Genomic DNA, 26,733 nt, shown 5'->3' with positions numbered 1-26,733 from the left:
GTGGCAGGGAGTGCATTTTGCAGGAATTCGGGATCTCTGGCATGTGAGGGTTTGTTTTATTCTCATGACACCTCAGCGTGGATCTGCAAATCTGGGGAAACAAAATAGTTTTGGGCCAAAGTTGTGGGAGGTGGCTGGTGGGAAATCCTGGCACTGCAAAGCCCTAAAGAGGAGAAGGAGGGCAGAGGGGACAGGGGGAGCTGGGCAGGAGCACACGGGGTGAAGTGCCTGCAGAGCTCCAGCTGACACAAGCTGTGTCCTCTCCCACGAAAAGCTTCATCATAATCTGTGCAGAACATCACTTCAGGATAAACACAATAATGCTATAAATACCCCTGGCCATTTCCTGTTGTTCTTACTGCAGCTTGCACGGGGTTTGTGTCTGGGTGAGGGTGTGACTCCCATCCACAGACTAACACATACATTAACCTCCTCCTCTGCTGCTCCCGCTGCTCTGGCCTTGACTTAAAAGGCCTTTTTCTGCCTAAAACTCACTTAACCCGTGGTTTGTTCCACTGAGCTTCACATTTGCCAGTAATGAATCCAGCATGTAAAGGACTCAGAGCAGCAAAATGGCCAGGTCTTGTGCTAGTGAGTCAATGGGCTGACCTGAAAATTTACATACACCTAATTACACTGAAATTAAACACACTTCAATTAATTACACCCAATTACTTAATTACATTTTAATTTACTCTTCACATCCCTGGAAGTGTTCAAGGCCAGGTTGGAGCAACCTGCTCCAGAGGAAGGTATGGCAGTGGATGGAACTGGATGAGCTTTAAGGTCCCTTCCAAACCAAAGCCATTCCATGAATCTGTGAAATAATAAATCACATTTATACACACTTCTCATCCCAGGCTATTTCAATGTACACAGTTCTTAATTTTGACTGTCACACTGAAAAAAAATAAACATCTTAAGACATGAATGGAGAGAATTAAAAGTACAAACTCCTCCCAGCATGTTTTATACTCGATATTTGCTGAATTGTGCATTTTGTTGAAGTGGAATTGTTATTTTAGTGAAAACAGAAGTAAAAGTCACACTTCCACTTGCTTGTTAATCACATAAATACCACAGGAAGAAAGGAAACAAATTGCAGATGGAAGCCCCTGGATCTTAATGTATGAATTGAATCTTCAGAGAAGTAGACTACGAGTTTCTGTAACTATACAATTTTTAACTCAGCAGTTTCATTCAAAGAGCTCAGTTTTTAAAATAGTGTTGGCAAAGGTCTTTTTACTAAACAGAAAGAACTGAAAACTTGGATTATAAATACCTGCTAAATGGCTTAGACTTTCCATTCAAATTAAGCCAAAAACTTAGGGTCATATATTAAAAATAGCTTGGGCACGTCCAAAGAAGACATTGTGCTGCTTAAATCTTAAAAAATTCCCTCCTGAAGTGAAAAGCAAACTCAGATTTACATCAGTCAGACTTACTGAGCTTGGATTTGTCCCCTTTTAAGCATGTGGTGGGTTCTAACCAGAGGGCCAACCCCATCCTTATTAAACTAAAACAACCATAAATTGTTTCTTCGGGTTCCACAAGAAAACTGTTCAAGAGAAGTTTGGGACAGACTGAAGAGAAACTGCCCCGTTTGTGGAAGGAACCAGGACCTAACTACTCCCTTTGCTGCTGCCCATGAGAAAAAAGAGCAGCACATTTTTCAAAAAGATGATTGTGAACCACTTTGGGAATGTGAGCAGACGAGGCAGAGTGGGTGTGTGCCACGGAGACGCTTCATGTGAGAGGCGAGGAAGGAAATGGGAATAGCAGGCAAGGCTGGGGAGAAAGGGCTGATGAGTGAAACAGAGCCAGAATGCTGTGTCCCTGCTCTGCTTATTGGGGTTTTACCTCCATGTGATTTCATGTTCCCTGGGACGAGGCAGAGGGCGAGATTTTCAAAGCTTTAACGAAGGATAAGATGTGCTTTGCTTGCCTGATTCATATTTTTGCCTTTGAAGACGTCCCTAGAGAAAACACCTTGTTTACACATCCCACTCTGGCTCAGCGTCATGAGAACCCAAACAACTGGACTGTCAGCCTGGTTTTGGTGCAGTTGTGCTGTTTGACCCTCAGGGAGTGACATTTTTGTGCCTCATGTCAAAGGAAAGTCTTTTACAGACGAGAAAATGCTGTGAAATCTCCCCCTAAACATGACCTTTAGTTGTGACATAAAGCCAGGCAATATTGGAAAGTGTTTAACAACACCCACTAACATTTTTCTTTGATGACACTGGAAAAAAAATTGCTTCCCTGGTTATCCCTGAGGTCCCTTGGCATTCCTAAATATGCTGTGTCTGCTGTGACATGGAGAAGCAGCAGGGGAGAGTAAAGCATCTATAATGACATAAAATATGTAAAATGTGTCTGTCCATGATCTCCACTGTGCCTGCTCCACCACTCCCACATTTATCTGTACAATCAGAATATTAACACATATAATCTTTGGCCCTACCAGCTCTTGCTGGAAGAAGATTCCTGTTTCAAGGTGGCCCAACCTATTCCTCCCCACTGCCACATCCCTGGAAGTGTCCAAGGCCAGGTTGGACAGGGTTTGGAGCAACCTGGGCTGGTGGAAGGTGTCCCTGTCCCCGGCAGGGGGTGGGATGAGATGATCTTTAAGGGCCTTCCAAGCCAAACCACCCTGGGAATCTGTGATAAGTCACCTTCCTATACCCTCCTCATTCCAGGTTATTTCTGGGATTCCATGGCTCTGGGATTCCATGGCTCTGGGATTCTCACACCTGCAGGCAGCTCTTTGGCGGCATTAATGTTTATTTTTGGGGGTGCCCATGTCTTTGCTCAGTGAATTTGCCCATCTTAACTTCTCATTCCCAACCAAAAAAGGAGAGTTGAGGGGAAGAGTTGAACATTTACAGCTCTGAGGCACAAGAGAGGCTCTGCTGCCTCCCCAGCTCTCTCACAGTGAGATCCTCTTTCTCACTGTTCATCCTCTGAACATCCTCCCAAAAGCAGTGTTTCAAATCTCCTTGTTGTCCCATTGAAGACAAATTCATCAGCACCACCACAAACTCCCAGGGCAGCTGCCAAGGGGGCACTGCTGAATTCCTGAGCGCTGGCTGACAAAACCCTCCCTCTGGAGAGGATGCTGATGTCTCTCTGAGGTCTCCACTCCCCTCCAGGAGAGGAATCTGGTGTAGTTTCAGTCACCACGATATCAAGATGACAAATGTTAGTGATATCGAGGTACCTGAACAGGCAAACGGCATCTACCAGAGTCAAAAACTGAACAGGTCTTCTTAAATTATGTCTGAGCACTTAATTACCTCTTTGTATAAGCTATTGAAAGTAGAATTAAAACTCTACAGGCTTGGATATTGCAGTTTTGCCAGGACACATCCCCTGGGCATTTGGGTTGGAGTCATTCATGCATTCACATTAAAGACACAAATACAGAGTTCCAGGGGAGGTTGGATCATACATCACCCCAAAGGCAAAGGCAAAGCTTCCACTGGCACAGTGGAAAGCCTAAAACAGCTTCATTTGGCCCTGTCTCCAAACACTGGGACAGAATTCACTGTGTATCACGGACCTGTATGAGATTTGTGTTAGATAAGGTCTGACTTTTTCCAACCAATGTCTTTTCATCAGAAAAATGCAAATTTATCAAAGCCCTCCTACTCACTGGAAAGGCTGGGTTTTGACAGTCTGATCAAAGCCCTGCTTGGTGCTTTCTCGGGTTTCTCAAGTTTTCTTTTGAAACTACTCTTTAGTTGGAAACAACACCCAATTGCAATATTTTAAGAAAACTGAAAAGGTTAAAACTGCAATGAAACATTGAGAATATCTGAAACAAAATGTTTCAGTTAACTTAAGGGGGACTCCTCTGGATAACTCTTTTGACCTTCTGTCCAACATCAGGATTGGAAAACTTCCTTCAGCCTCCAGAGTTTTCTTAGGATATGACAAGGATGTGTCACCACATTCTAGGTTTGTCCCTCTCTTACCCTGTGGCCTTGACAGCCTATTTTACCCCTCATTTCACACTTCTGCTTGAGCTGAGCAAATAATTTTGCTGCCTAGATGGTAAATGAGGCCACATTCCCCAAATATCAGTCTGGTATTGAAACCGCAGGACCATCTTGTCGGTGCTTCCTGTACATTTCCTGCTTGCTTGAAAGCTGAGGAAATGAGGTGCCTTGAGGTGTGAACATCAGCAGTGTGTTTGTTTGTGCTGTGAAAGCACCAAGACACAGAGGTGCAGACCATGGCCAAGTGTGCCAAGAACTGGGCTCTGAAAAGGGGGGAAAAACCCTCCCCTAACAGCCCCATTCCCCGTGGCTGCTCCAAGTAACATGTTAAACAAGCCATCTGGCCAAACTTCAGGTACTGCCTGAAAGTCTTAGTCAGGGAAAAACACACGGTTGGTGTTGGTTTGGGACTAAGCCAAGGTGTGCCTCGAAGTATTTGCTTTATTTTTAAGCTCTCAGTTTCACTAAAATCAGAAATGGGTCTTTGAAGGGTGCTTGGTTGCGTGGTGGGTGATTTTTTTCTGCAGAGCTCCCCTTTTTTCAAGGAGAGCAGGACCAGAGGCTTTGACCCAGCTGAAGAGCCAGTGGTGAAGTGCCAGCTCAGTGACTAACACAACTCAGGCCACTGAGGTGACACTCAAATTCCTTGGGCAGGGGTAACTCCCCTTCAATGAACGGGCGTTAAAAAACCCAGCCAAGTTAATACCTAAGTTTTTTTTAATCTTGTAAGAGTTTTAACAGCAAGGAGGATCTCCCTGAGCCTCAAAGCCATGGGTACCTCTCTGCAGGGCGGCTGCCTGGGCAGCCCAGGCAGAATTTGGAGGTTTATTAGCCAGGGGAAGCTGATTGATTTATTAGAGCAGAAACCTCTGGCTTGCTCCAACACAGGTTATTCTCCAAATGCAAACTCCCCTTCATTTCACACACACAAAATAGCCCAAGTGCCTGTGTTATGAATGGGGCCCTTTGTTACTCTGTGGATCGCCAGGACAGACTGTTTAGTTCATGTCTGTACATTAGCACAGGAGGACGGGGTCTGGGAGACAGATGTGGCCTTTAATTGCATGGAAATGTTAGAAGATCGTTAAGCCACTTCTGACAGGGGTTTTTCCTCTGGCTCAGGGAGCACAGCCTTGTTTTGGGAAGGCTCGAGGAGCAGCCCCACAAACAGGACCTTGTCCTTCTCGCTCACCCCAACACTAAACAAAGCCAGGGAGGTTCAGTCAGAAACACCACTTTTCCTGCCAGAGCTGCAGAGCTGCATCTCAGAGAGAACCCTCTCGAAATTCATCTGATAAAGGGCTTTTCACCACAGCTCAGGGGACCTGCCCCGTTGGAGATAAGAGCAGCCCTATCAGCTCTGCTGAGAACATGGAGATGTGCTGAGAGGCCTCCTTCTTATTTATGGTGGTTACCATGGGCTGAGTGTAAGAAACCCCTCAGCAAGAGGAAAATGTGCTGCAGTCACCCCAGAAACCATCCCAAAGTTTCAGATGGAAAGGCAAATCCTCTGCTCTGTAGGAGAGAGAGCTTGGAGGGGATGGGGGGGGTTTATTCTTAATTTAGCTACACTCTAGAGAATAATTTTGAGCAAAGTGTTTGTTTGCTTTGTGTTGGTTCTCATGCTACAAAATTAGTGGAACAACCCCGTGTGTCCCTCCATGGCACCTCTGAGATAGTGGCTTTGTATTTTGGAATCACTGCTGTCATTGTAAAAGTTTGGCAGCTCTGTATTTCAGTTATCAAGCCAGAGCTAATGATTTTCATTTAAAAAAAAAAAAAACACACAGAATAAAACAGAGCAAACCCATCACATCAGCTGCTGAAGGTGGGGCTCTGCTGAGGGTTGGGTGAGTCACACAGAGGTCTGAGCAAAGGTCCTGGAGGAACCTGACAGAACCAGCCTCAAACTGTGTGGGAAAACGATCCCTGGGCCCAGGCTCAGTCCATTCTATGATTCCATCACTTCTCAAGGCATCAGCAGCAAGAGAGAGACCTCGTTTATCTCAGAGGCCTGCTCAGCAATGGGCTGATAAGGCCAACAGACTCTGTTAATGGGCACTGATAAGAGATCTTGGTAAGGGGCTTTTTGCTCAGCCTCAGAGAAGGACAAGTTTTTAAGGAAAGGAAGTTTTGCTTTGTGTGGGAATTCTAGCTCTGGGATAACACTTGTCACTTCCATGACCTCCTCCTCCAAGGACACTGGATGACTTCACAAAACCTGAGCTGTGTGGGGAGCAGGTGTCATACAGACAGGGACACTGAGGAGTGGGGACATCAGTACAACTACAAAAGAGCCTTCTTTTTCTTTTATTTTTCCTCTCACTTTTGATGTTGAAGGAGCCAGGAGGCATCATTCTCTGCCTGATTCTTGGAGATGCAACACCAGAGATGGCGTTGGAGGTGTTTATTTAGTGTGCGTGTTTGTCCTCAGCAGCAGTTTCTCTACAGCACAGGCAGCAGAGGGTCCTTTCCCGCTGCAGTTCTCTGAAATGTGAGTGTTGGTAGGGTGGTCTTTTCTCTGTGAGGTTTGATATCAGTAGGAAGAGCATCACCTTGTCAACTCCTTTTTGTAGTGCAATGTCAACTTTGGGTGCCAGCCCAGGTGCCAGGACAGCATTCAGACCTTATGTCCAGGAGGTAGGAGGGATGGCTATCCCTGAATCCTTCCAGGACCTTCCCCTTGCACCAAAATGAAAACATCGGTGTTTCTTTGTACAGAAACTAAAAGCCCCTGGGAACTGCTGTAAACTGGGTTTTCCTCTTCAAATATCTCGATGGAGATTGACAAAGAAAATATCTGAGTGCGATCCCGCTGGGCTGTTTTCCTTGGAATGCCACTAGCAGCTTGTTCACAAAATCTCTGCTTTTCCTCTAGGCGTGGGCAGGAACAATCCCGGCCCTGGAGCCGCAGGGGCTGGGCTCGGAGCACAAGGAAAACAGGGAGCTGTGCCATCCCAGCAGGGTGGCAGCCTCAGTTCCACTGCCAAGGGCAGGAGAGCAGTTGGGAAGGGGATGAGGAGCCAGCAGAGGCTGGATGTGCTGCTGGAGGCATCACTGTGGGCACCCAGCCTGGCAGAGGTGGCACCTGTGTGAGCAGGAGAATGGGAATGGGAACGGGAATGGGAATGGGAATGGGAATGGGAAGGCAATGGGAAACGTGGTCCCAGCAGCAAACTGCTCCTGTCATGAGGTTTAAACCCCACATTTGAGAGGGATTCAAGGGAATGTGGCTCCCAGCTCCTGTTAAATGCGAGTGTGACTTGTGTGGTTTCAGGTTCTTGTGAAAATCTCAACCTCGGGACTTGTCCATGCCAGTAAAAGCCATTTTTCTGGCTCAAAGGCAGGTATCAGGTTCCCAGGGCTGTATCAGGACCATGCATGTGCTTCTTGGGGAAGAAATAGGTTCCTGTGAGTCCTGAGCCGCCTTTCCCTTTCCCTTATCTCCGTGTGATGCACACTTGACACCAAGCCTAAGTCACCAGCTCTGGGCTCAGCCCCTGAGTTTGTGCTCTGAATATCGTGAGCACCAACACCCTGAGCACAGATTGAACCAGCACTCAGCTCAGGGCCAAACCCAGAACACAAAGAGGTTTGAGCCCTAGGGCTGGAAACCCCAAGGAACCACATCTGATTTAGGATTCAGCTGCAGGACTGCGTTGGACTTGTGTCTGCCCCTCTGATCCAGCATCCAGACCTTGCTCTGTGCACTGCAGGTGGCAGGGCTGGGTTGTGCCCTTGGTTTCCTTCGGGCTGAGCCTTGCCATGGCCGAGCACCCCCCAGGTGAGGGTGCTGAGCACTGCCCTGGGCTCTCAGGGAGCAGCACACGCTGGGCTCGCTCGTGGAGACGCTGCCGGGATCCCTTCCCGCTGTTGTTTTTCCTTAGTCTGGGCTCAGTCATCTTGGGCTGAAAGTGCATGTTTTGTTCCCTGCAGATGGAAACACAACAGCCCCTCGATGAAGGTTTCCTGATGGGCTTCCTGCGATTGTGCAGGGAATGGTGTCAGGGAACAAAACAGGATACGCTGGCGGGGTTTGTGAATGTAACAATGGTATCAAAGTGGAACGAAAAATAATGAATGGGCACTGCTGGAGCTGTGAGTCAAACCTGAAATATTTCTGTGTCTCCCCAAGCTGCCACCTCCCTGATCTTGAATTCCTGGGAGAACACTCTTCTCACAGTTTCCAGCGCTCTGACAGCAGGAACCCAAACTGCAAAGATAGGATTTAGTGGTTTGCACCCATTCCCTCATGCTTTTCACACTCCACTTGCTGGCCTTTTCCTAGGCAGATAAAGAGGAGGCACAGAGATGGACATACCCTCTCTCTCTCAAACCCCCCACCCCCCATAACTTTTTGGTTTCTCCATTTATTGTTTTCCTTTCCGAGGGTGAATCACTTACATTTAAAAACTTCAGTTTATCTTTGCACATGGAAAACAAAACCAGCACTATCCTCAGGTAGTCTCGGTTTCTGATATGAGTAAAAATACCGCGCAAAATCTCCTCCTTGAGAGAAAAGGTGGCACTGTTGCAACAGGCAGATGCAGCTTGAAGTGAGCTCAAGCTTCCTGACACGAAGTGCTCGGTCAGTCTGCAAACCCCCGATGAAATATTTGTCCCTGGCACCACCCCAAGAGCTGGGCAGTGGGTGCTGCAGGACAAAGCTGAGCTCAGCACAGGATTTCAGAGGAGCAGGAACTGCATTTATGCCCCGGGGCTAGTTTGGGTTTGTCAGGGAGCCAGGCTCCGAAACCGTCCTGCAGTTTTCCCTTGCTGTGTCTTCAGCAGCAGAGCCCATAAAAACACTGCAATAATATTTACTGAAGTGGGAATGTTCGCAGTTGGATCCATGTGTCTGTGTTTACAAACACATCTGCTCCGCACAAGTCAATTATTTTACAAGAGTGAGGGGAAAAAAAAAAAAAGAAAAAAGAATGGAGGGGATGGTGAGCTAAACCCAGGTGGATTTGACTGCAATCACCCACACAGTGTCAAGGCTTAGTGAGAAGAAAAATATAACTTTGGAGGAGAAAAGCTGTGGGCAGAGACGAGTGGAGATAAAAGCACAGCAAAGTGGCTGAGAGGAGTGTTAATACGTGGCAAAGGCTGATTGATTTTCTGGGGACATGACACGGCTTGGAAAAGATCTTGGGAGATCATATGGTCCTCAGCCTTAGCAGGGTTAGGCTGTTCACTGGTGGAGGTGAATCCCTTTGTAGTGGAATTAGCTGAGACCTGGCTCAAGCCATGGCCGTGGCCAAGCTTCCAGCACTTGGGACAGGCTTCCTGCTCTACCTCCAGGGCTCAGCCCTCATCCTAAATCATCTCTGCTTGGCAGAACTGGGCAGGAATCCTCCCAGACCTTCTGGGGACAGAAGCCAGGAGCTGTGGTTTGTCCTGAGGGGCAGACACCTCATCCCGGCTCCCCGTGTTGGTACCGCCAGGGTGGGAAGCACTGGGGAAGTCAGGAGTGCTCAGGGAAATCCCTCTCCCAGCCCAGGGAAGGGTTGAGTCACCTGGACACTGGCAGGCATGTTCCCAGCTCCAGAGCACAGCTGCTGTTGTCCAGAAAGGAGAGCTGATGCACAGCTCCAGGATTTAGGGATGTGTAGGACGGGGATGGGATGCTCCATCGGACACCCCAACTCTCTCCAGCCCCACATTTCCCCATATTCCTTTTCCAGAGGTCAAGAGGCCACAGCAATAACTTGGGCAGGTTCTTGTTTAATCCCACCTCCCCTCCTGGTCCTGTGCTGGGACTGCTCAGAGGCTTCTCCAGGGGATTTCCCTGGGGGCTCCAGGGCTGCTCTGAGCCCCCTTATCACCAGCCTCAATGCAGCAACTTGTTGGGAAGGAATAATACTGTCACCTGGTTATTCCCACTTGGTTGGAAACAAACCAAAATAGGCTCTGAAAACGTTAATGTGAAGTCTAGACTGAGAAAAAAAGGTCATCAGTCCAGATCCTATAAACGTGTGCCTGAAGTCAAGTGCTTTCCTGTAAAGTGAGGTACAGAAGAATGATTTAATTTTTTATCCTTTTCGAGTCAGCTTTTGGGGACCTTGAGATCAAAATAATTGAGCATTGATTTTAGCAGCCTCCTTTCACCTGCTTGATATGAAATTTCGTGGGATTAGTGAGGATAAAAATAAAAATAACAAAGAAATACATAGGATGCCTTATGAGAAGTTTTGCAAAATCGTTTTGCCCCAATTTTTAGCTGCCTGATTTCAGTGGGTTTTACTATTTTTCAGTATGGTTTTTCTATTTCTGCCATTCTTACTCCAGCTTTGTTTCCACCTAACACGAGTTCCCAAGCGGTGGTTTCCCACTTATTCCAGCTGGGAAGGAGTGAGGCTGCATTCCAAGATGCCAAGTTGCCCTTGGATGTAGCACTCTGGGTGGAAAGGGAAGGCAAGGCAGCCTGAAGTTGGGTGGCAGTTTGTCCACGTCCCTGATGTGCTCTGGAGCTGTGAGTGGGTCTCCAGTGCAGACTGGAGCAAAAGGCAGTGTGAGATGTCATAAAATAATTAAAGAAAGCCTCCCTTTATCCACACAGAAATCCTCAAAACTGCAGGAACTGGGGCACAGTTTGCTGCCTTCTTAATCCTTCGTGCTACTGCAGCAGGGAAAGGGGCTCTGAGCAGCCTGGGCTAGTGGAAGGTGCCCCTGGGCAAGTAGATAAAAGAGGGAAGAGCCCTTTGGCTCGGATGGCTCTGATCCCTCTGGATTCACAGGCTGTTAGGATGGATCTCCAGCTGCATCCAGGAAAACCTCCAAGCAGAACCCAAACTGACTGTGAAGGGCACAAAATGGGTTGTGGTTGTTGGCAATAAAATGTCCAGGACTGTGATTTTTCCAAGGGGAGTACTGTGGAGTTCCTGCCCCAGTCACAGCCTGTTCTATAAAGAAGAGTGGGAGCAGAACTGGAGAGAAAAGTGGGCTGGGAAAGCTGCAGAGGGGTTTCTTGTTGGTTTGGTCAGGTGTTCTGGGGAGAGTGGAAGCGTCAGAGTATATCCCAAAGATCCCTGTTGGTGTCCCAGTGACAGCACTGGTCGAGGCTCTGAGCCAAAAAAGGGTCAGGGCAACAGAGGAAAAAGGCCTGGAGAGGGGAATGATTCCCAAAGGCTTCCCAGAGAGCCAGGGCAGGGCTGAGATAACACTCTGCCTTCCTGCCTCCCAGGTCAGTGCCCCATCCATCCCAACCTGCCTCCCCAAGATCAACACAGACCCTGCTCCTTCCTGAACTTCACATTTGACTCATTTTCTTGCAAGCCCGATGTTATCTCCCTGCCCTGGGAGCTGCTGGCAGCAGAAGTGCTGACTTGTAGCACTGCAGTGCCAAAGCCAGCTCTGTTCACTGCTCCTCGGTGCAAACCTCAGGCCGTGTGTGGGGCTGCTCCTCCTCCAGTTTTGGGGCTTTGCATCAGAGCTCCTGGCTCTCCTGTGCTGGGAGCACTCTTTGCAAAAATATTTCGGGAGGGATTTTCTCCCAGGATTAGGAGTGGTGAGATTATATTATGGAGGGGGGTGAGGGAAAGGGGAAAGAAGAAAGTCACCCCTCTAGAGGTGGAAGGATCTTTCCATGGCAGGGTGGTTCAGGTACTCAGCGTTTTTGTCTCTTCTAAGGCAGAGTGTGTGGAGGAGGATGAAGCTTTGATCTTTAGCAATGCCTTTTAAATGTGGTTATGGTCAGAAAAGTGAAGGTAACGAGCTCAGAGCTGATATTCAGTGAACACACATTGCAGGTACCTGGAAGGGACTGTTGTTGAGGGCAGTGGGTGATACCTGGGGTGAAAGCAGGTATTGTTCTCCTGGCCTTTCTCCTTTCTCAAATCTCCTCCTCCTAAGAGGAGTCTTTTTAAAAGCATTCAGGCGGCCTCCCTTTCCTGGTAAGGAACCAGGATAACTTGCTGGGAGCACTGGTGGACTGCCAGTCCTCCCCAGTGCGTGACCAGAAGATCAAGCTGGTTGTTCCCTGCCCACAGGACCAAAACCAAATGGTACCTCACCTTATGTGACACTTAAACCTGGGACCTGGGTCTGGATGGCTCAGCTAAAGAAAGGAAAAAGTGCAAATTTGCCCTTTTTGTAACTCTAAACTGTATAAATAACAGCCCAGACTCGTGTCTGAGGGATTCAGGAGTGTGTCAGCCCCTTGCAGGGCTGTTTCATTTGCACAGTTCAGTGGTGGGGCTGCCCTGGAGAGGCTGGGGCTGGACGTGCCTTCGGCTGTGCGAGCTGCCAGAGCCAAGACTTGCCACACTTATGCCAGGAATGTGATTAAAAACTGGAAAAACTGAAGCTGGCCTATTCCCAGAGGCCATATAATGTAACATGTATGCCAGAGGAACACACACCAGCTCCTGTCTCAGGCTCAGGCTGGGCAACCCAAGGCCAGGGCACGAGGGGCGGTGATGGGGGGGGACCCTGGCGAGCTGGGGCTGGCTGGGCAGGTTGTGTTGGCACCCACCCAGCTCAGTGTGTTTGCCCAGTTGCCCATCACCAAGCAGCAGCTCTCGATTCCAGGGCACAGGCGTTTGCCCCCTGGTATTGGATTCAGCTGCCGCTCTCTGCCTCGGCCAAACACACCCTGAACAGACCAGCCCTTCAGGACTGCAGCTGGCCGAGCAGAGCCCCTCACAGGGAGCACAGGGGAGGTTCTACATGTTCTACATGTTTCTCCAAGGGGTTCAGCTGAGTCCCTGAGTCCCTGGGTTGCTGTCACTGCTGGGACAGCAGTGGGTGCTCCCCTGCCAGCAGAGATACCTCATCATCCTGTGGGCTTTGTTGAGCTGTGGCTGTGAGACACCACAGCCAAGCTGATGGCAGCAGGGCTGGCTCTGTGCCACCTGACTTCCCTTGCATGTCACCAGCCCCAGGGGCTGCTGTTTGCAGGAGTTGAGCAGGTGCTGCCTCCTCTGCTCGGGCACCTCAGCTCCCCCCAGCCCTCTGGCTTTTCGGAGCTTTTGTGGCTCTCACCAACTTTTTGTGGCTCTCACCGAACCATTCCTGGCACGGGAGGTGCCCTGGTGGCATCCAGAGGGCCTGAAGTTCTTCTCCCCTGTGGGCCACAGGGTTTTCAAGGCAGCAAAAATGCAGCGATAGGCAGGGCTGGGCTCCAGCGCTGCTGGGTTCCAGTACCTCCTGCCTGTGAGGTCACCACTGCCCCAGTTAACACCAGTGGCATGTAGGCAGGGCTCAGCAGCCACTCTGTCTTTCAAGGAAGATCCTTATCTGAGGAAGTGGGTTCTCCATCAGCTATTCTGTGTGTCACACAGCAGTGTGCTCTTGCCTGGGTGTGCAAAGTCAGCTGGACTCGGGTGTAACCCCAGTCAGGGATCCTTGTCCAGGGCCATCCTTTGGGGTGTTGTTGGGTCTAAGTTATTTTCAGATAGCCAGAAAGATCCCTGCTTTCCAAATTTTCTCCGTCTTCTTTGGAAGAAAAATGGCTTTAGGCAGAAAAAGCAGCCTAGAGTTAAGTGATCCTGACTCTGCTTGAATTCAGAAGAAACTCCAAATATCTGCACAAGTCCTTCAGTATTTGTTGTAAAAAAATCTTGTGAGCAATGTCTTACACTGATTTGGTGGGATAACTATCATAGTTATTTTCTCAGATATTGTTTCCCTTAAAAAAAAAAATCCCAATTTTATGTATGTTTTTAGACTGGAAATCTCCAAACCCAAACCTTGGAAATTTTTCTTTGACCAATCTGCTGTGGTGCTCGTGGTTTCCTTGTCCCTGCCCAGCAGAGGGTGGGTCTAGAGAGTCCTAAGTCAGTCCAGCAGCCCAGGAATGTGGGGTTCACCTGCCACCTCAGGCCAGAACGTGGGCAACCCCACGTTTTTTGTGCTGGGAGGAAATGGAGGCCCACAGAAAATGTGTCATTTAGGAAGCCTGTCTGACATCCTGAGTTCAGCGAATCAGACAAGCAGCAAGTCACTCCATCTGACCTCTGAAGGGAAGGCTTTGCTCTCTTTCAAAGAGCTGAACCATCTCGTGCTCTTGTGCCTTCCTACACAGATGAAGTTCACAGTCCCAGCCCTCTCAGGGACACAATTCCCACCAATTCTTCCCAGGGGTACCTTCCACTCCCTCTCTTACTCTAATTAAAGCTAAAAAAGGGAAGGGGTGTTTTTGAAAGGCTGTGGATCCAGCAAGGAAAAGTTGCTGGAAAGGTTGAACAGTGTGAGCTCCTTCCAGGAGGCAGAGTTAGCAATGTGGGGTAAAAACTCTCTTTTTTGTTGTTTAATGGAGCCAGTGGGAGAGGCTGACCACAAGATTTTTGCAGCAAACTCTGGAACTTCAGCAGGACCTGTGCAGATGTTTGAGGGTTCCTCCTTAGTGAGGCCCACTTAAATTCTAGGCCACTTCAGCTTATTTGGGTTTGTTACGTTATCTGAGATCAGAGATAAGAAACTGCTGAATTCTGTAAATGCAGGGCACTGACCTGACTCTCTAAGTGGGTTATTAACTTAAGGCTGAGGGGCATTCTCATGTTCACCCAGGAGACTCCTAATTATTGTCCTTTTCTGTGGTGGTGCCATGAGCCTGGTGATTCCTGATTTGCACTTGGATTCTTGTGCAACTGGAGGGTTCCATGAGCTGCACTTCTCTAAGCTTTCAGAATTTCTGTTTCCCTCCCTGGTCCTGGAAGAATTTAGAAAACAAACCCTCTGAAACGATGACTGGGGGGAGGTGAGGACAGAGCAGTAACTTCTTATTTTTGAAAGCTCACAATAGGGACTGTGCCCTGTGAATTTTGAGCATGAGGGGCTCAGCACACACAACTTACGCAGTTATCTGTCTGTCTGTGTGCTGAGAGTGACCCACTGCTGCCCACACATCACTGGTACCTTTTGAATGCTCAGTGCCACACACAGTAGGTGAGTCTGTTGCTGCCTTTGTTTTGGGAGGTTGATCCACTAATTCACATTAAAGAGTGTGTGCTTTTAGTCTGGGAGGTTCCTCCTTCGGTTTCTGCCCTGCCAGTCATAAAGGCAGCTGTGTTATGTGTGGTTAACTGAGCTCCAGCAAGAACATGCAGACCTTGGCAGATGCAGTCTGAATCACCAGGGCTGTGCCAAAGCCACCAGAGCCCAGCTTGCTTTGTGTAGGAAACCTGAGCACACCAACCCAAGGAAGTGGATGATCAAAACCTTTTGTCAACAGTTGGAGTTTCAGCAGGGGAAAAAAAAAAAAAAGGGATGACAATTTCCTGTTTTTAAGCATTTCTAGAAATGCATAGTTCGGTAAAGCACCAGTCCTACACTTCCCACAAAATAAACAAAAAGTGTAAAGTAATGCATTTTTCCCCCCCACCACGAACACCCATAACTCTGGCCTGCAGTGGCTGCCCCTCCTTCAGCAGTGACCTCAAAACACAAACACACACCAACCCCGTGAAAGGAGATGTCCCTGCAGAAACGCTGCACATCCCTTTGGCTGAGCTCGGGCCAGCAAGTGCACCAACCGCAGCTGGAGGTGTTTCCACCAGCACTGAGGTGACAGAGCAGCACCTTCCCCGTTTGCAGAAGTGAACCTGAACTGCTGGTCCCACCCAGGAGGCAAAAAAGCCAAGCCAAGCCAAGCCACCCCTGCTTTGCATAGGGGTTGGTGGCCCCCGGGGGCTCTGATTCAACCTGCGATCCTGGCAGATGGTGATCTCAGACACTGGGCAGCTGCGGGCCCCGCAGGTGCTCACCAGCTCAAAGGAGAACCCGAGAGGAGTCGCTGGTTTAGTCACCGCTCTGAAGGGCCTGTTTTGTCTCTCCCCAGGAGGCCCTGTCGGTGGTGAGCGACGACCAGTCCCTGTTCGACTCCTCGTACGGCGCTGCCCCCCAGCTCCCCAAGGCAGACATGACGGCCTCAGGGAACCCCGACTACGGCCAACCCCACAAAATCAACCCCCTGCCCCCCCAGCAGGAGTGGATCAACCAGCCCGTCAGGGTCAGTGTCAAAAGGGAGTATGACCACATGAACGGATCCAGGTAAGAGCCTCCCCACACCTGCTGTTGTTGTTGGTTGCAGAATCACACAGTGCCCTGGGTTGGAAGGGACCCCCAGGGACCACCAGCCCGACTTCTGAGTCCAAACCCCATGGAATCCAAAGGGAAGCACAGCATGTACCGCCCGTTCCTGCTCTTGTCCTGCACATCAACCATCCCCCTCTCCGTGTAGGACCTGTGTAGGGCCATACCCCTCTCTCTCCCTGCAGTTCCCTCCTTTGGGAGTCGTTTTTTCATGGCCTGAGCATCTCGTTCTTGCAGTTCTGCAGGACAGATCCCCCCCAGTGCCCACGAAGGCTGCACAGAACAGGGCAGGGCAGTGCCAGGGCAGAGCTCCCGAACTGCACATTCCATCCCCCAGTCTGGCATCCCACAGATGTGCCGTGGTCCGAGGGGCTCACAAAGATGGTCAGACCACAACAGCTGGGGTTTATATCAGTGCTCCAGGGTGAAGCAGTGAAAGATGCACTTCTGGACTGTAAGGGCCCCTTTTCACTGCATCTGAACTGTATCCCTGCTCCACCAGGGCAGAAACAACCCTGTGAAGCTGGAGAGATGTATGATGGAGAAGGGAAAAAGAGGAGATGAGGTCCTTTAGGGCAGTTTAGGAGGTGCAGCAACACAAAAGTCCTGTTCCCACGTCTTCCATGTGGGTATCGGTGACCACTGGTGACACAGAGTTCAGGAGAGGTTGGAGCAGCATTTCAACCACCTGGTTGTGGTGAAACAAATCCCACCCTCTTGCATTTAATTTTTAGGTGTAAAAATTTCATTTTTTTTTCTCAGCTTTAAATATATGCAATACAGATAAACTTTAATTTTTTTTAGCATAGGGTTTTGGAGTTCAGATTAATTTTAAAATTTTATTTTGATTTCAAAAAGCCACGAACACCCCTAGAGTAGAGTGTTAATAAACTCTTAAGGGTTTTTCTGCTCTAGGGCTACCTTAGCAGCATATTTTCTTAGTTTCTGAGAACAGAGTTGGAAACAGAAAGCAGCCTTGCACTTTCAGACTTCTGCAGTGAGATGATGGTGTTAAAGACATCAAACAGCAGCCTGTTTTTGTTTCCTAGTAAGAGTAGAGTAGATGCTGATTTTGCTCTCAGATAAAGGACTCTGCAGCAGTTGCTCTCTTGAGGTGATTATTTGCAGGCTGAACTCGACCTTGCCCTGGTTGTACCTCGGTGTCATTTCTCAGCTTCATAAAAACTACGTGGATTTTTGCACCGGTGCTTCCAACCTCAGAACTGAGGCTGCAAGGTGGGGAAACGAGTTCTTCCCTCAAAGACACCACCCCTGGATAACACAGAGAAAAGGAGGGATCCTGAAAGCACCAGCTGGGGTTTGTTGCTGGTCATGGGGACACCTTTGGGTGGTTTTCTGAGGAGGAGGAAGCCCTTTGTAGCATTGCCAGGCTGCCCACAGCTGGATGGGACTCTGAGCAACCTGGGCTAGAGGAAGATGTCCCTGCTCATGGCAGGGGTGGGATGAGATGGGCTTTAAGGTCCCTTCCAACCCAAACCATCCTGGAATTCTCTGACTGCGTCCGCTGCTCACACCCACAGTGTCATGTGGCATTCCGTACCTTGGAATGAAACGTCCAGGGCTGTCCTTGCCTTGTGATCCTTCTGTGCCAACGTCCCCATCTGCTCAGGGAAAAGGGAAATAATCTGCTTGGACAAAGGGATTCACTGACAGCTGTAAGAGCCCTGGGAGCCACAGAGAAAGGCCCTCCAGCAGCGAGTTGGTTCTGGGCAAAAAGGAAATCCTTCCTTTCGGGCTTGCTGGAGACTACAAGGTCCTTGGGCAGCAAATAAGTGTCCTCAGTGTCTCTAAAGGAGGAGTGAGAACTTCCCAACCTGTCAGTAAAAAAAGAAAAGGCTGTTTTGCATGTCAGGACCAAGCACTGCAGGAGCTTCCAACCTTACCTTTTGACAACTCATAAGCACAAGAGCTCCAACCCACCCATGAGAACATTCCCTTGGCTTCTCCAGCCTCTCCTCCTATTCAGGGCTAAAAATATAAAATCCTTTCCTCTCGTGTCCATCACAGTCCATGGGGTTGGGCTGGGCCGCTCCTCTGGCAAAACCACCACGTGGATGAGTGACAAACACCAATCCCAACACAAATTCACTCCAGCTGCAGGTGGATCCCAGCTCCTGTCCCCCTCCCTCTGTCCCTGCCCATCCTGCTCTCTCTTTTTTCTCAAGGACACACTGCCACTGAGTTCCAGCTGCCTCTGGCAGGAGCAGCCTCTCTTCTGCCTCTATTCTGTCTTTATTCTGCCTTTATTCTGCCTTTCACCTGTGCTGTGTGGAGGGGGTGGTTTGTGTCCTCAGGGATAAAGCTCCAGGGGAGGAGCTGGTGACTGCAGGGGTCAGTGCCCAGCTTTTCTCCTCTTTCTGGGAGTCCAGCAGCAGGTCTGAGGGTGTGATGAGCTGGGCTGATCCTCAGCAGGGTGGCAGAAAGGGTCTTTGAGGAACCTCTCCAAGCTTGTTTAGCAAAGCCCTCAAAGTCCTCCAAGCAACCCCAACCACCTCTGTACCCCACGTCAGATTTTCCTGGTTTACTCCCAGATTGGAAAGAATCTCCCAGATAACTCTATTCTGTGTGCAGGGCACACCCAGGCTGGGATCTGTGTTTTAGGGGAGCAGAGGGGACTTCTGTATAACTGCAAGATTTAGACAGAAGTTTTGTGACCATTTCCAGGATAATCAGACCCAGATGCAGGTGATGGCTTCAAAATCTGCCCTTGCCTTAACAGACAGCAGCTTGCTCAGAGTAAAACCCAGGGCTACGTTTAATTGTATTTTAAAAATCTCCCCAAAATAAATAAACAAAAAATCTTTCACGTCTTAAATTCCAGTGAATGAAGGAGAAGGATTATTTAGGAAAATGCTGGGTGAAGTTCAACCCAATTTACAGTCCATGTTTATAACAGGGGTTTTTTGCTTATATTTTATGTAAATTCCAAATGCAAAGAGTGAACCAAGCAAGAGAAATTCCAAATCCTGACTGTAATTACTGAGTTACTACAGATCTCTGTTTGGAGCTAAACTCAGGGAGTGATTTTTAAAAAGAGGTCACAAAATTTGTCCGATCTTCAAATGTGAAAGAATGTTCCAACGTGCTGATGTGGGCAGGGATGTGGGAAAACTTCACTGGGCAATTCCAGGATTTTGTCCAGCTAAAACAATGAAGTCAGTGCTTTGCAAAGGCTTTGGAGACATCCTTTAGAGACATCCCAGAGAAGCTGGGGCTGCCCCTGGATCCCTGGAAGTGTCCAAGGCCAGGTTGGACGGGGCTTGGAGCAACCTGGGCTGGTGGAAGGTGTCCCTGCCCATGGCAGGGGATGGCACTGGGTGGGTTTGAAGGTCTCTCCCAACCCAAACCATCCTGGGATTCTGTGATTTTACACTTTTCTTGCTCTAGAACATTCCAATATGTTCTGAAGGTCCCCTCAGAGGGGTTTTGTCTCAAACAGAGCAGAGGGCCATCCGTGGTGTCGATAGGAATCAACTCCCCTTGGAGCAGCATGTGAGCCCTCTAGTGGGATCCGGGGGTGCTTCTGATGCAGCCGAGCATCCCCCTCGTGTTTGCATGCACCTGGCTGGGATAAACAAGCCCAGTTTTCCATCCTTTCTGCAGCCTCACCGTGCCTTTCAGTGTGAGCCCCCTCTCAAGGCCTTCCTGGGAGCAGGTTGAATGCAGGTGGATGCAAGTTACAAGGAGCTGACTCTGTTCCCAGCCTGTCAGAGGGAACCACGAGCAGAATCCCAGGATGTCTGTGCTTCCTTCCTTCACTGCACGTCAGAAAACAAACTGAAATCTAATTTCAAGTGTAACTATGGAAGCTGAGATGACCAAATGGGGCTTTACACAAAAAAGTGGCAAATTCAAAAGGAAAAAAGAAAGTGGGAAGAATGGAGGAATGACAGGATAGGAAGAGAGGGATAGAAAGGAGGAAATATCCCCCTGATCACAGCTGAGTCAGCTTCAGAAACTCCTGAAATCCCTTATTTTGTTCTTTGGAATGGAAGCCAAAGGTGATTCCTAGACAGAGCCCTGGGACAGTGATTGTTTTGTTTCCAGGTGCCTGGAGCCTGGGCTGAAGCTGTACAGAGGGTTTATTAGTCAGTGCCAGGAGAGCTGCCTGTCCAAAACTTTCCCAAACACCACGCTCTTGGCATCCCTAGACACTGCCACTGGAGCTGCTGGCACGAGGAATCTTTGGACAGACAGTGGGAGTGGGTTCTGCTTCACGTTCTTGCACTCTGTCACTGCCCCAGAGGTGTTGTGAAAGCAGCCTGTACCCCCTCACCTGTGGAGATCTACATTTTCTGCCCAGAGCCTGAGCACATGTTTTCAAATAATGAGGAAATCTTTATCTAAACCTGAGCCTGCCTGTGGGCAGTGCCTGGGCTAAGGGAGGGGGGATATTCCAGGGATATACCAGTCAGGGCTCACATTCCTTCCACCAGCCCAGGTTGCTCCAGGCCCCGTCCAACCTGGCCTTGGACATTTCCAGGGATCCAGGGGCAGCCACAGCTTCTCTGGGCAACCTGTGCCAGGGCCTGCCCACCCTCACAAGGAGAAATTCCTTCCAATATCCCATCTCTCCCTGCCCTCTGGCAGTGGGAAGCCATTCCCTGTGTCCTGTCCCTCCATGCCTTGTCCCCAGTCCCTCTCCAGCTCTCCTGGAGCCCCTTTAGGCCCTGCAAGGGGCTCTCAGGTCTCCCTGGAGCCTTCTCTTCTCCAGCTGAACCCCCCAGCTCTCCCAGCCTGGCTCCAGAGCAGAGGGGCTCCAGCCCTGGGATTTTCTCCATTATCTCCACATCCTACTGATGCTGAGTTGGACACAGTACCTCAGGTGGGGTCTGTGGTGGGGCACTGTCCTCTAGGTCTGTGTGAGCATTATCCATGTTATTATTCCATCATAAACAGTGTGTGTCTCAGCTGCAGGGCTCATTTTTCCCAGATGACTTTAACTCCAGAGCAGGGGTGGGTGAGGGTGACCACTGCAGAAGGACCTGAGGCAGCAGGGAGCCCCTGGGACGTGCTGAATGCAGGGAACTGTGGTGCCTGAGGGAGGGGGAATCCATCCCAAAGGCATGTGGGAACCCACACGTGGGGCTGTGTGTCCAGCTCTGCCCACACCACCCAAACAAGCAGGGCAGGAGGAGGTTGTTCCCCCTCCCAGGGCCAGAGTGACACCCTGGAAGGTGGATGCTCTTCCCAGGACAGGCAGTCCCTCAGCAGAGAATCAGATCCTTTGTGCTGCCCTGGGGGCTTTTTCTCTGCCAGCACAGGCGGCGTTTAACACCTGACACAGAGCATTTCAGCAGAGGCCCAGCCATGAGCACGTTCCCCGTGAAAACCTCGTGGCCCTGCAGTTGCTCAGCCTCTCCTCTCTGCCACGGGGACATTAAACCTTCAGCAGTTCCCTCTCCGAAGGCGGATTTTTGGTTCCCTGCCTGGAAAAACAGTAGGCGAAATAGTAAAACCTTAAATTCGAACATGTGTAACTTATACATCTTATTTCCATTTTCGAGCAACGTTCTCTTAGTAAAAGACATGAGGAAAAAATTACCATCTGCCTCAGAATATCTCGGTGGAGCATTTATCTCCCAGCCACGATAACTGGAGCTCGGTAATTTCTCCCTCTCCCCACCCCAGTTCAGGTTGAGAGACAAATTTGTTTAGTGTCCTAACTTGGAAGCCTTGCCAGCTGAGCTCACAGGGTGGGATTTGCTGCACTGTCGTGGTTCTTACCCTGCAGCAAAAACCTTTCCTCCCAAACCACTTGGCTTGTGGCAGAGAAGGAGGATGGATGGCTCTGGGATTAAGCCCTGGATGTGAGCTCTGGGCTTGCCTTGTGTAGAGCTTGGGCACCCTTGGGAAGGGGAGGGCAACGATGTGCCCTTCCCTAGGAGGTTCCTCAGAGCTGGGGTGTGCTCTGTGTGTGGGGCAGGCTGAGGGCTGGTGCTTGAGGTGACTAAAAGTGTCGTGAGTCCCTGTTACAGCTGAATAAAAACACAATCCCTGCTCTCCATCGGTGGTTGGGGGCTCACAGTTCCCCCAGAGCAGGGCAGAGACTTGCCAAGGCTCTGCAGGTTGGCCAGGGCTCAGCTCAGAGCCACCTGAGCTGCTGAGTGTTCCTCCTCAGCACTCCAGCACCTCCACATTTAACTGGGGCTGGAGCCTTTTTCACACACCACTGCTGTGGTCTGGAGTTCTTGAGCCGTGCCAAAGGCAGCCAAGGCTTCCAGATTTCCTCTCCCAGAATGGGGCACTGTTAAGCACAGAATCCCAGAATCCCAGAGTCATAGAATCACAGAATCCCAGAGTCACAGAGTCACAGAATCTCCTGATTTGGAAGGGATCCATCAGGATCATCGACTCCAATTCCTGACCCTGCACAGAACACCCCAACAACCCCCCATGTGCCTGGGAGCCTTGTCCAAACACTCCCTGAGCTCAGACTAAGAACAGACAAGGTCAGTTGTGTTCCACCCTCTGTAAATGAGACTCTTTCTGATAATACTGAGTATTCTCCTGTGACTGTCCTGTCACTTTGGTGGGTATCTTGAGTTCCATGTTAATGACATGCAGGGGGTGTTCCTGTGTCCATGAAGAGCTCTGCAGGAATGCCTTAGGACATGAGGTGGGCAGTGTCTGTCAGTGGGCAGTGTCTGTCAGTGGGCAGGCTCCACTGAACAGGAAGGTTGTTTTAACACAATGAAACAGCCCAAAGGGGCTCCAGCTGGATCTTCAAGGTTGCTTAAATGCACTGAGTAACAAAGGATGGAGGGGAGTGGAGTAGTGACCAACAGGCCCATGTGATAGGCACGTGCTCTTTATCTGCTTTGGGAATTTTGGCATTCCAGAGGCATTGCGTACGACCTGCAAGCGACCACTGCCTTGTCTGGAAGTCATTCCTCTTGGATTCTCCAGCTCTCTCTCCTCCAACTGGTTTCATTATCAGAGATCCCCCAGTGAGACTTGTGGTTCGTAGATCACCCTATAGACCCACATGGCAGGTCAGGAGTGGCCTCTCCCACATGGAAAGAAACTCCTGTTAAGGTTCCACCTCCGGGATCATTGCCGTGTCTGCAACCCAAACCTCCTGTGGGGCTGGAAGGGCACAGTGATGGTAACTCAGCTCTTTCCTTTCCCCTTTCAGGGAGTCCCCCGTGGACTGCAGTGTGAACAAATGTGGCAAACTCGTGGGAGCAGGGACAGAGTCCAACCCCATGAGCTACAGCACCTACATGGACGAGAAGAACGGGCCTCCCCCCAACATGACCACCAACGAGAGGAGAGTCATCGTCCCAGCAGGTACCACCAAACCCACAGGGTCCTGTCTGCTTGCCCTGAAGCAGGATAACAAGCAGATAATTAGTGCTTCTCCTTTTTTTTTTTTTTTTCCCCTGGAATGAAGAGTTGTTTTGGTGTGTTGAACCAAATCCATCCCCCGTCATGTGTTGGAGGAGAATCTGCTTCCTGGGACACACAGGGGATGATCAAAGGCAAGAATAAGCATGAAGGCCCAAATTATAACTCCCATGATGCTCCCAGGATCCAGATGCACTTTCATGTCATATTGATTGATTCAAAATGAGCTATTTTGTTTTCATTTTTTTTTTTTTCTGTTAGAAGTAGAAACCCGGAAAAATCGTATTTCGCAGGAACTACATTACCCTTCCAAAAACTGTTACACAGAAACATTCCTGTCCAGCTCTGTTTGTATTTGAGAGCCACATCTGCTCTCTGGGGCTGGCAGGATGCAATGGATGCATTTGGACAGTCAGGGCTGAGCTGCTGTGGAGGCAACCGGTGAAGGCTGACCCCGGAATGAGGAGCCTTTTCCCTGCAAAGTTTATAAACACCATCCACATAAACAGGCCAGGAGCTCTCCAACCAAGGAGCCAATTTCTGTCCCAGGATTTGCCCTGATTTGGAGGGTTTCACCCAGGGCAGGGAGGGCTGCACTGGGGTTGTTACCCAGCCCAGCAGACAAACTGCTGGCAGGAAGGAATGTGCTGGTGGAATTCAGCTCTGCTTTCTGATCGTGGCTTCACCACGAACAGATGGCAATCCCCGAGCATTTGTTAGCCATTTAGGATGAAAAGGGAAAGCCAGTGAATGATGACTGACAGCAAATCTGCAAGCACCATTTAAGCTGTTGTTGAGACCTGCTCTGAGGGACTGGCTGAGCTGTTTGGTGACAGCCCCAGGATGTGTCAGCACTGCCCAGCAGGGTGGGAGCAGGTACCAACCAGTCACTGTGTAATTAAAGGTGTTCAGCACCCATCCTGCTCCTCACCACCCATCCTGCTCCTCACCACCCTGTTTATCCGTGTTTAAAAACACCAAGGGTGAGCTAAAGCGTAGCATCGTTGAAATAGGGGAAATTTTAGTGCCCTCAGGGGAAGAAAAGGTTTCCAATCTTCTCTTTGAAGGAAAGTCAAGAAAAGGACTTTTTCTCCCCATCGTGAGCATCCACAACTCAAAGCCTTGAGAAACTTGTGAAATAGCAGTGAGTTACCAGACTTTGGAAGACAATGATGAACATCATCCCAGACCTCAGGATATGAGAAGACTCATCCAAGAAAGGCATTTGGAAATTTTAATATAATCCAGAATTGAGATTTATAGTGCATTAGGGTGAAGATAAGCAAGAATAATGTCACATTAGGCTTACAATAGTAGTAATAACAAACTCCAAGCCGTGTTTCAAGAAGGCAGTTTTTCAGAGACCATTCAGTGTCTTTTACAGTGTTTAAAGGGAGGCCACAAATTCACTTTGCCCTCTAGACATTGAGTGTTTTTGCAAAAAAATCAAGACAAATAAGTCTTTCAATTAAGAAAAAAAAAAAAAAAAGAACCCTCCCTTGAATACTTGCATTGTAAAATTTGCAGCCTTTTGCCAGTGCTTAGAAAGCAGAATTTAAATTAACTATTGCCAAGACACGAAGGAAATCCATGTGTTGTTCCCAAAGCAGACTTGCAAAGGTAGTATATTGAAAATTCCATGTTTAGAATTCAGCTTTAAGCAACCCAGGTTTACTGGAGGCTCAGTGGGGAAATGTCACAGTTATCATTTCAGCATTCCCTGGTCTCATGTCTCCATTTCATGCTGTTGCTCTGTAACTCGGGTGCAAAGGAATGCACCAGGTATAGGCACTACCTGAGCACACACAATTTACAGCCCTGGCCCAGGGAATTATTTGATTTCTTTCCTAAATCTGTGGCAGAGGCATTTCTTGTCCCTGCCCTGAGCACACCCTGCAGCCCTGTGCTCCTGTATCCTTCCGATCCATGTTCTCAGCTCCTCAGGACCTGAGGTGTTTGAGGCTTGTCTTGGGGCTGTTAATGACACACCAAACATCTCCAAAGTTCCAGCTTCACTTTGCAATCCTCTCCAGCTGCAGCAGGACACGAATTTGCAGCTGAAGTTTCGAAAGGGGCTGCGTGGGGAGCAGCAGCACAGGAAACATCTGAACAGGCAGATATGCTCTGCAGTGACTCTGTGAAATGGTATCGTGGCAGCAAGCCTTGCTGAGGCTTTCTGAGCTAAGGCTCTTTTTGAAACTCAAAGGCTGATTTCTTTATTTAACTCCCTCCCCATGGGCTCTGGGTCTCCAGCCGGGTTCAATCTCTCTCCTACGTCACCAGCAGCAATAAAGATTCCCCAGCTGGGGCTCTGCTGACAGTCCCTAATGATGCAGGAGACAGGATAAAATCCACATTGCCCTCCAAGAGCTGCAGGCTTTTACAGGAGGTGGAACTGTGTTCCTGTCAGCAGGGTGAATGGCTGTGACTCACAGCCATGGCAGCCTGCTCTGCTTGAGCAATAAGAGGGTTTTTTCAGAGTCCCTTTGCTGACCATAAATACCCCCATCCTCACCTCAAATGTCAGCTGTGGGCACCTCATGGTGCACTTGGGAGGGGTGGTGGGACTTCCAGAGCCCTGATGTCACCACAGAGCCACTGCTGGGACAGGCATCCCCTCTCAAAGGGATGAGTTGCCTTTGGGAAGCTTTTTTCCAGGAGAAAAGTCCCAGTCCAACATCACCAGCATTGTTCCCAAGCAGAGGAATAAGATGTGGGAGGGTGGGAGACAGTGAAGTGACCCTGCCAGTGTATCCACCTCACAGGGCTTGTTCATCGCCCAAAACGCATTGGAATCAGTAAATTAAATATATTGGCTTGTGGGAACAGTGGTTAAAGCTTTGATTGGGGCACAGTGAGTGCTGGAGGCTCGTGTGTGACCCCCCCTTGTGCTCCCCTGGCAGATCCCACCCTCTGGACCCAGGACCACGTGCGCCAGTGGCTGGAATGGGCTATCAAGGAGTACGGGCTGATGGAGATCGACACCACCATCTTCCAGAACATGGATGGCAAAGAGCTCTGCAAGATGAACAAGGATGACTTCCTCAGAACCACCTCCCTCTACAACACAGAAGTTCTGCTGTCTCACCTCAGTTACCTCAGGGAAAGTGAGTATTGCCCTGGCTCAGCCCTGTGCTGATGAGCTGAAGTGGGTATTGGACTTGTAGGGATCTTCCTGCAGGATGAGGAGTAGGGAAGGTGAGGGAAAATGAAGAAAGAAACGCAGGCAGGGACAGCAAACATGGAAGCAAGGAATAAAAAGGGGGTGGGAAAGCTAAAATTAACTCAGATGGAGTTGCTGGTGCTACCAGGGAGGTGAAGAACT

General features: G+C 49.5%; 1 protein-coding gene across 3 annotated transcripts in view; it reads left to right on the top strand.

Moving 5' to 3' along the window:
* Positions 1 to 26,733, top strand: part of FLI1 (Fli-1 proto-oncogene, ETS transcription factor) — a 95,001-nt gene that overhangs the window by 42,630 nt on the left and 25,638 nt on the right. For all 3 annotated transcript variants that reach the window (XM_027903265.1, XM_027903264.1, XM_027903266.1), the window contains 3 exons: positions 15,784 to 15,995; positions 23,197 to 23,351; positions 26,312 to 26,515. In XM_027903265.1, coding sequence (XP_027759066.1) covers positions 15,784 to 15,995; positions 23,197 to 23,351; positions 26,312 to 26,515 — 571 coding nt within the window. The remainder of the gene's footprint in view (positions 1 to 15,783; positions 15,996 to 23,196; positions 23,352 to 26,311; positions 26,516 to 26,733) is intronic.

The sequence above is a fragment of the Empidonax traillii genome, unplaced genomic scaffold, assembly GCF_003031625.1.
Source record: "Empidonax traillii isolate 1590-97213 ecotype Southwest subspecies unplaced genomic scaffold, ASM303162v1 scaffold954:size226960, whole genome shotgun sequence".
Taxonomy (NCBI): domain Eukaryota; kingdom Metazoa; phylum Chordata; class Aves; order Passeriformes; family Tyrannidae; genus Empidonax; species Empidonax traillii.
This window is presented reverse-complemented; position numbering and strand designations above follow the sequence as displayed.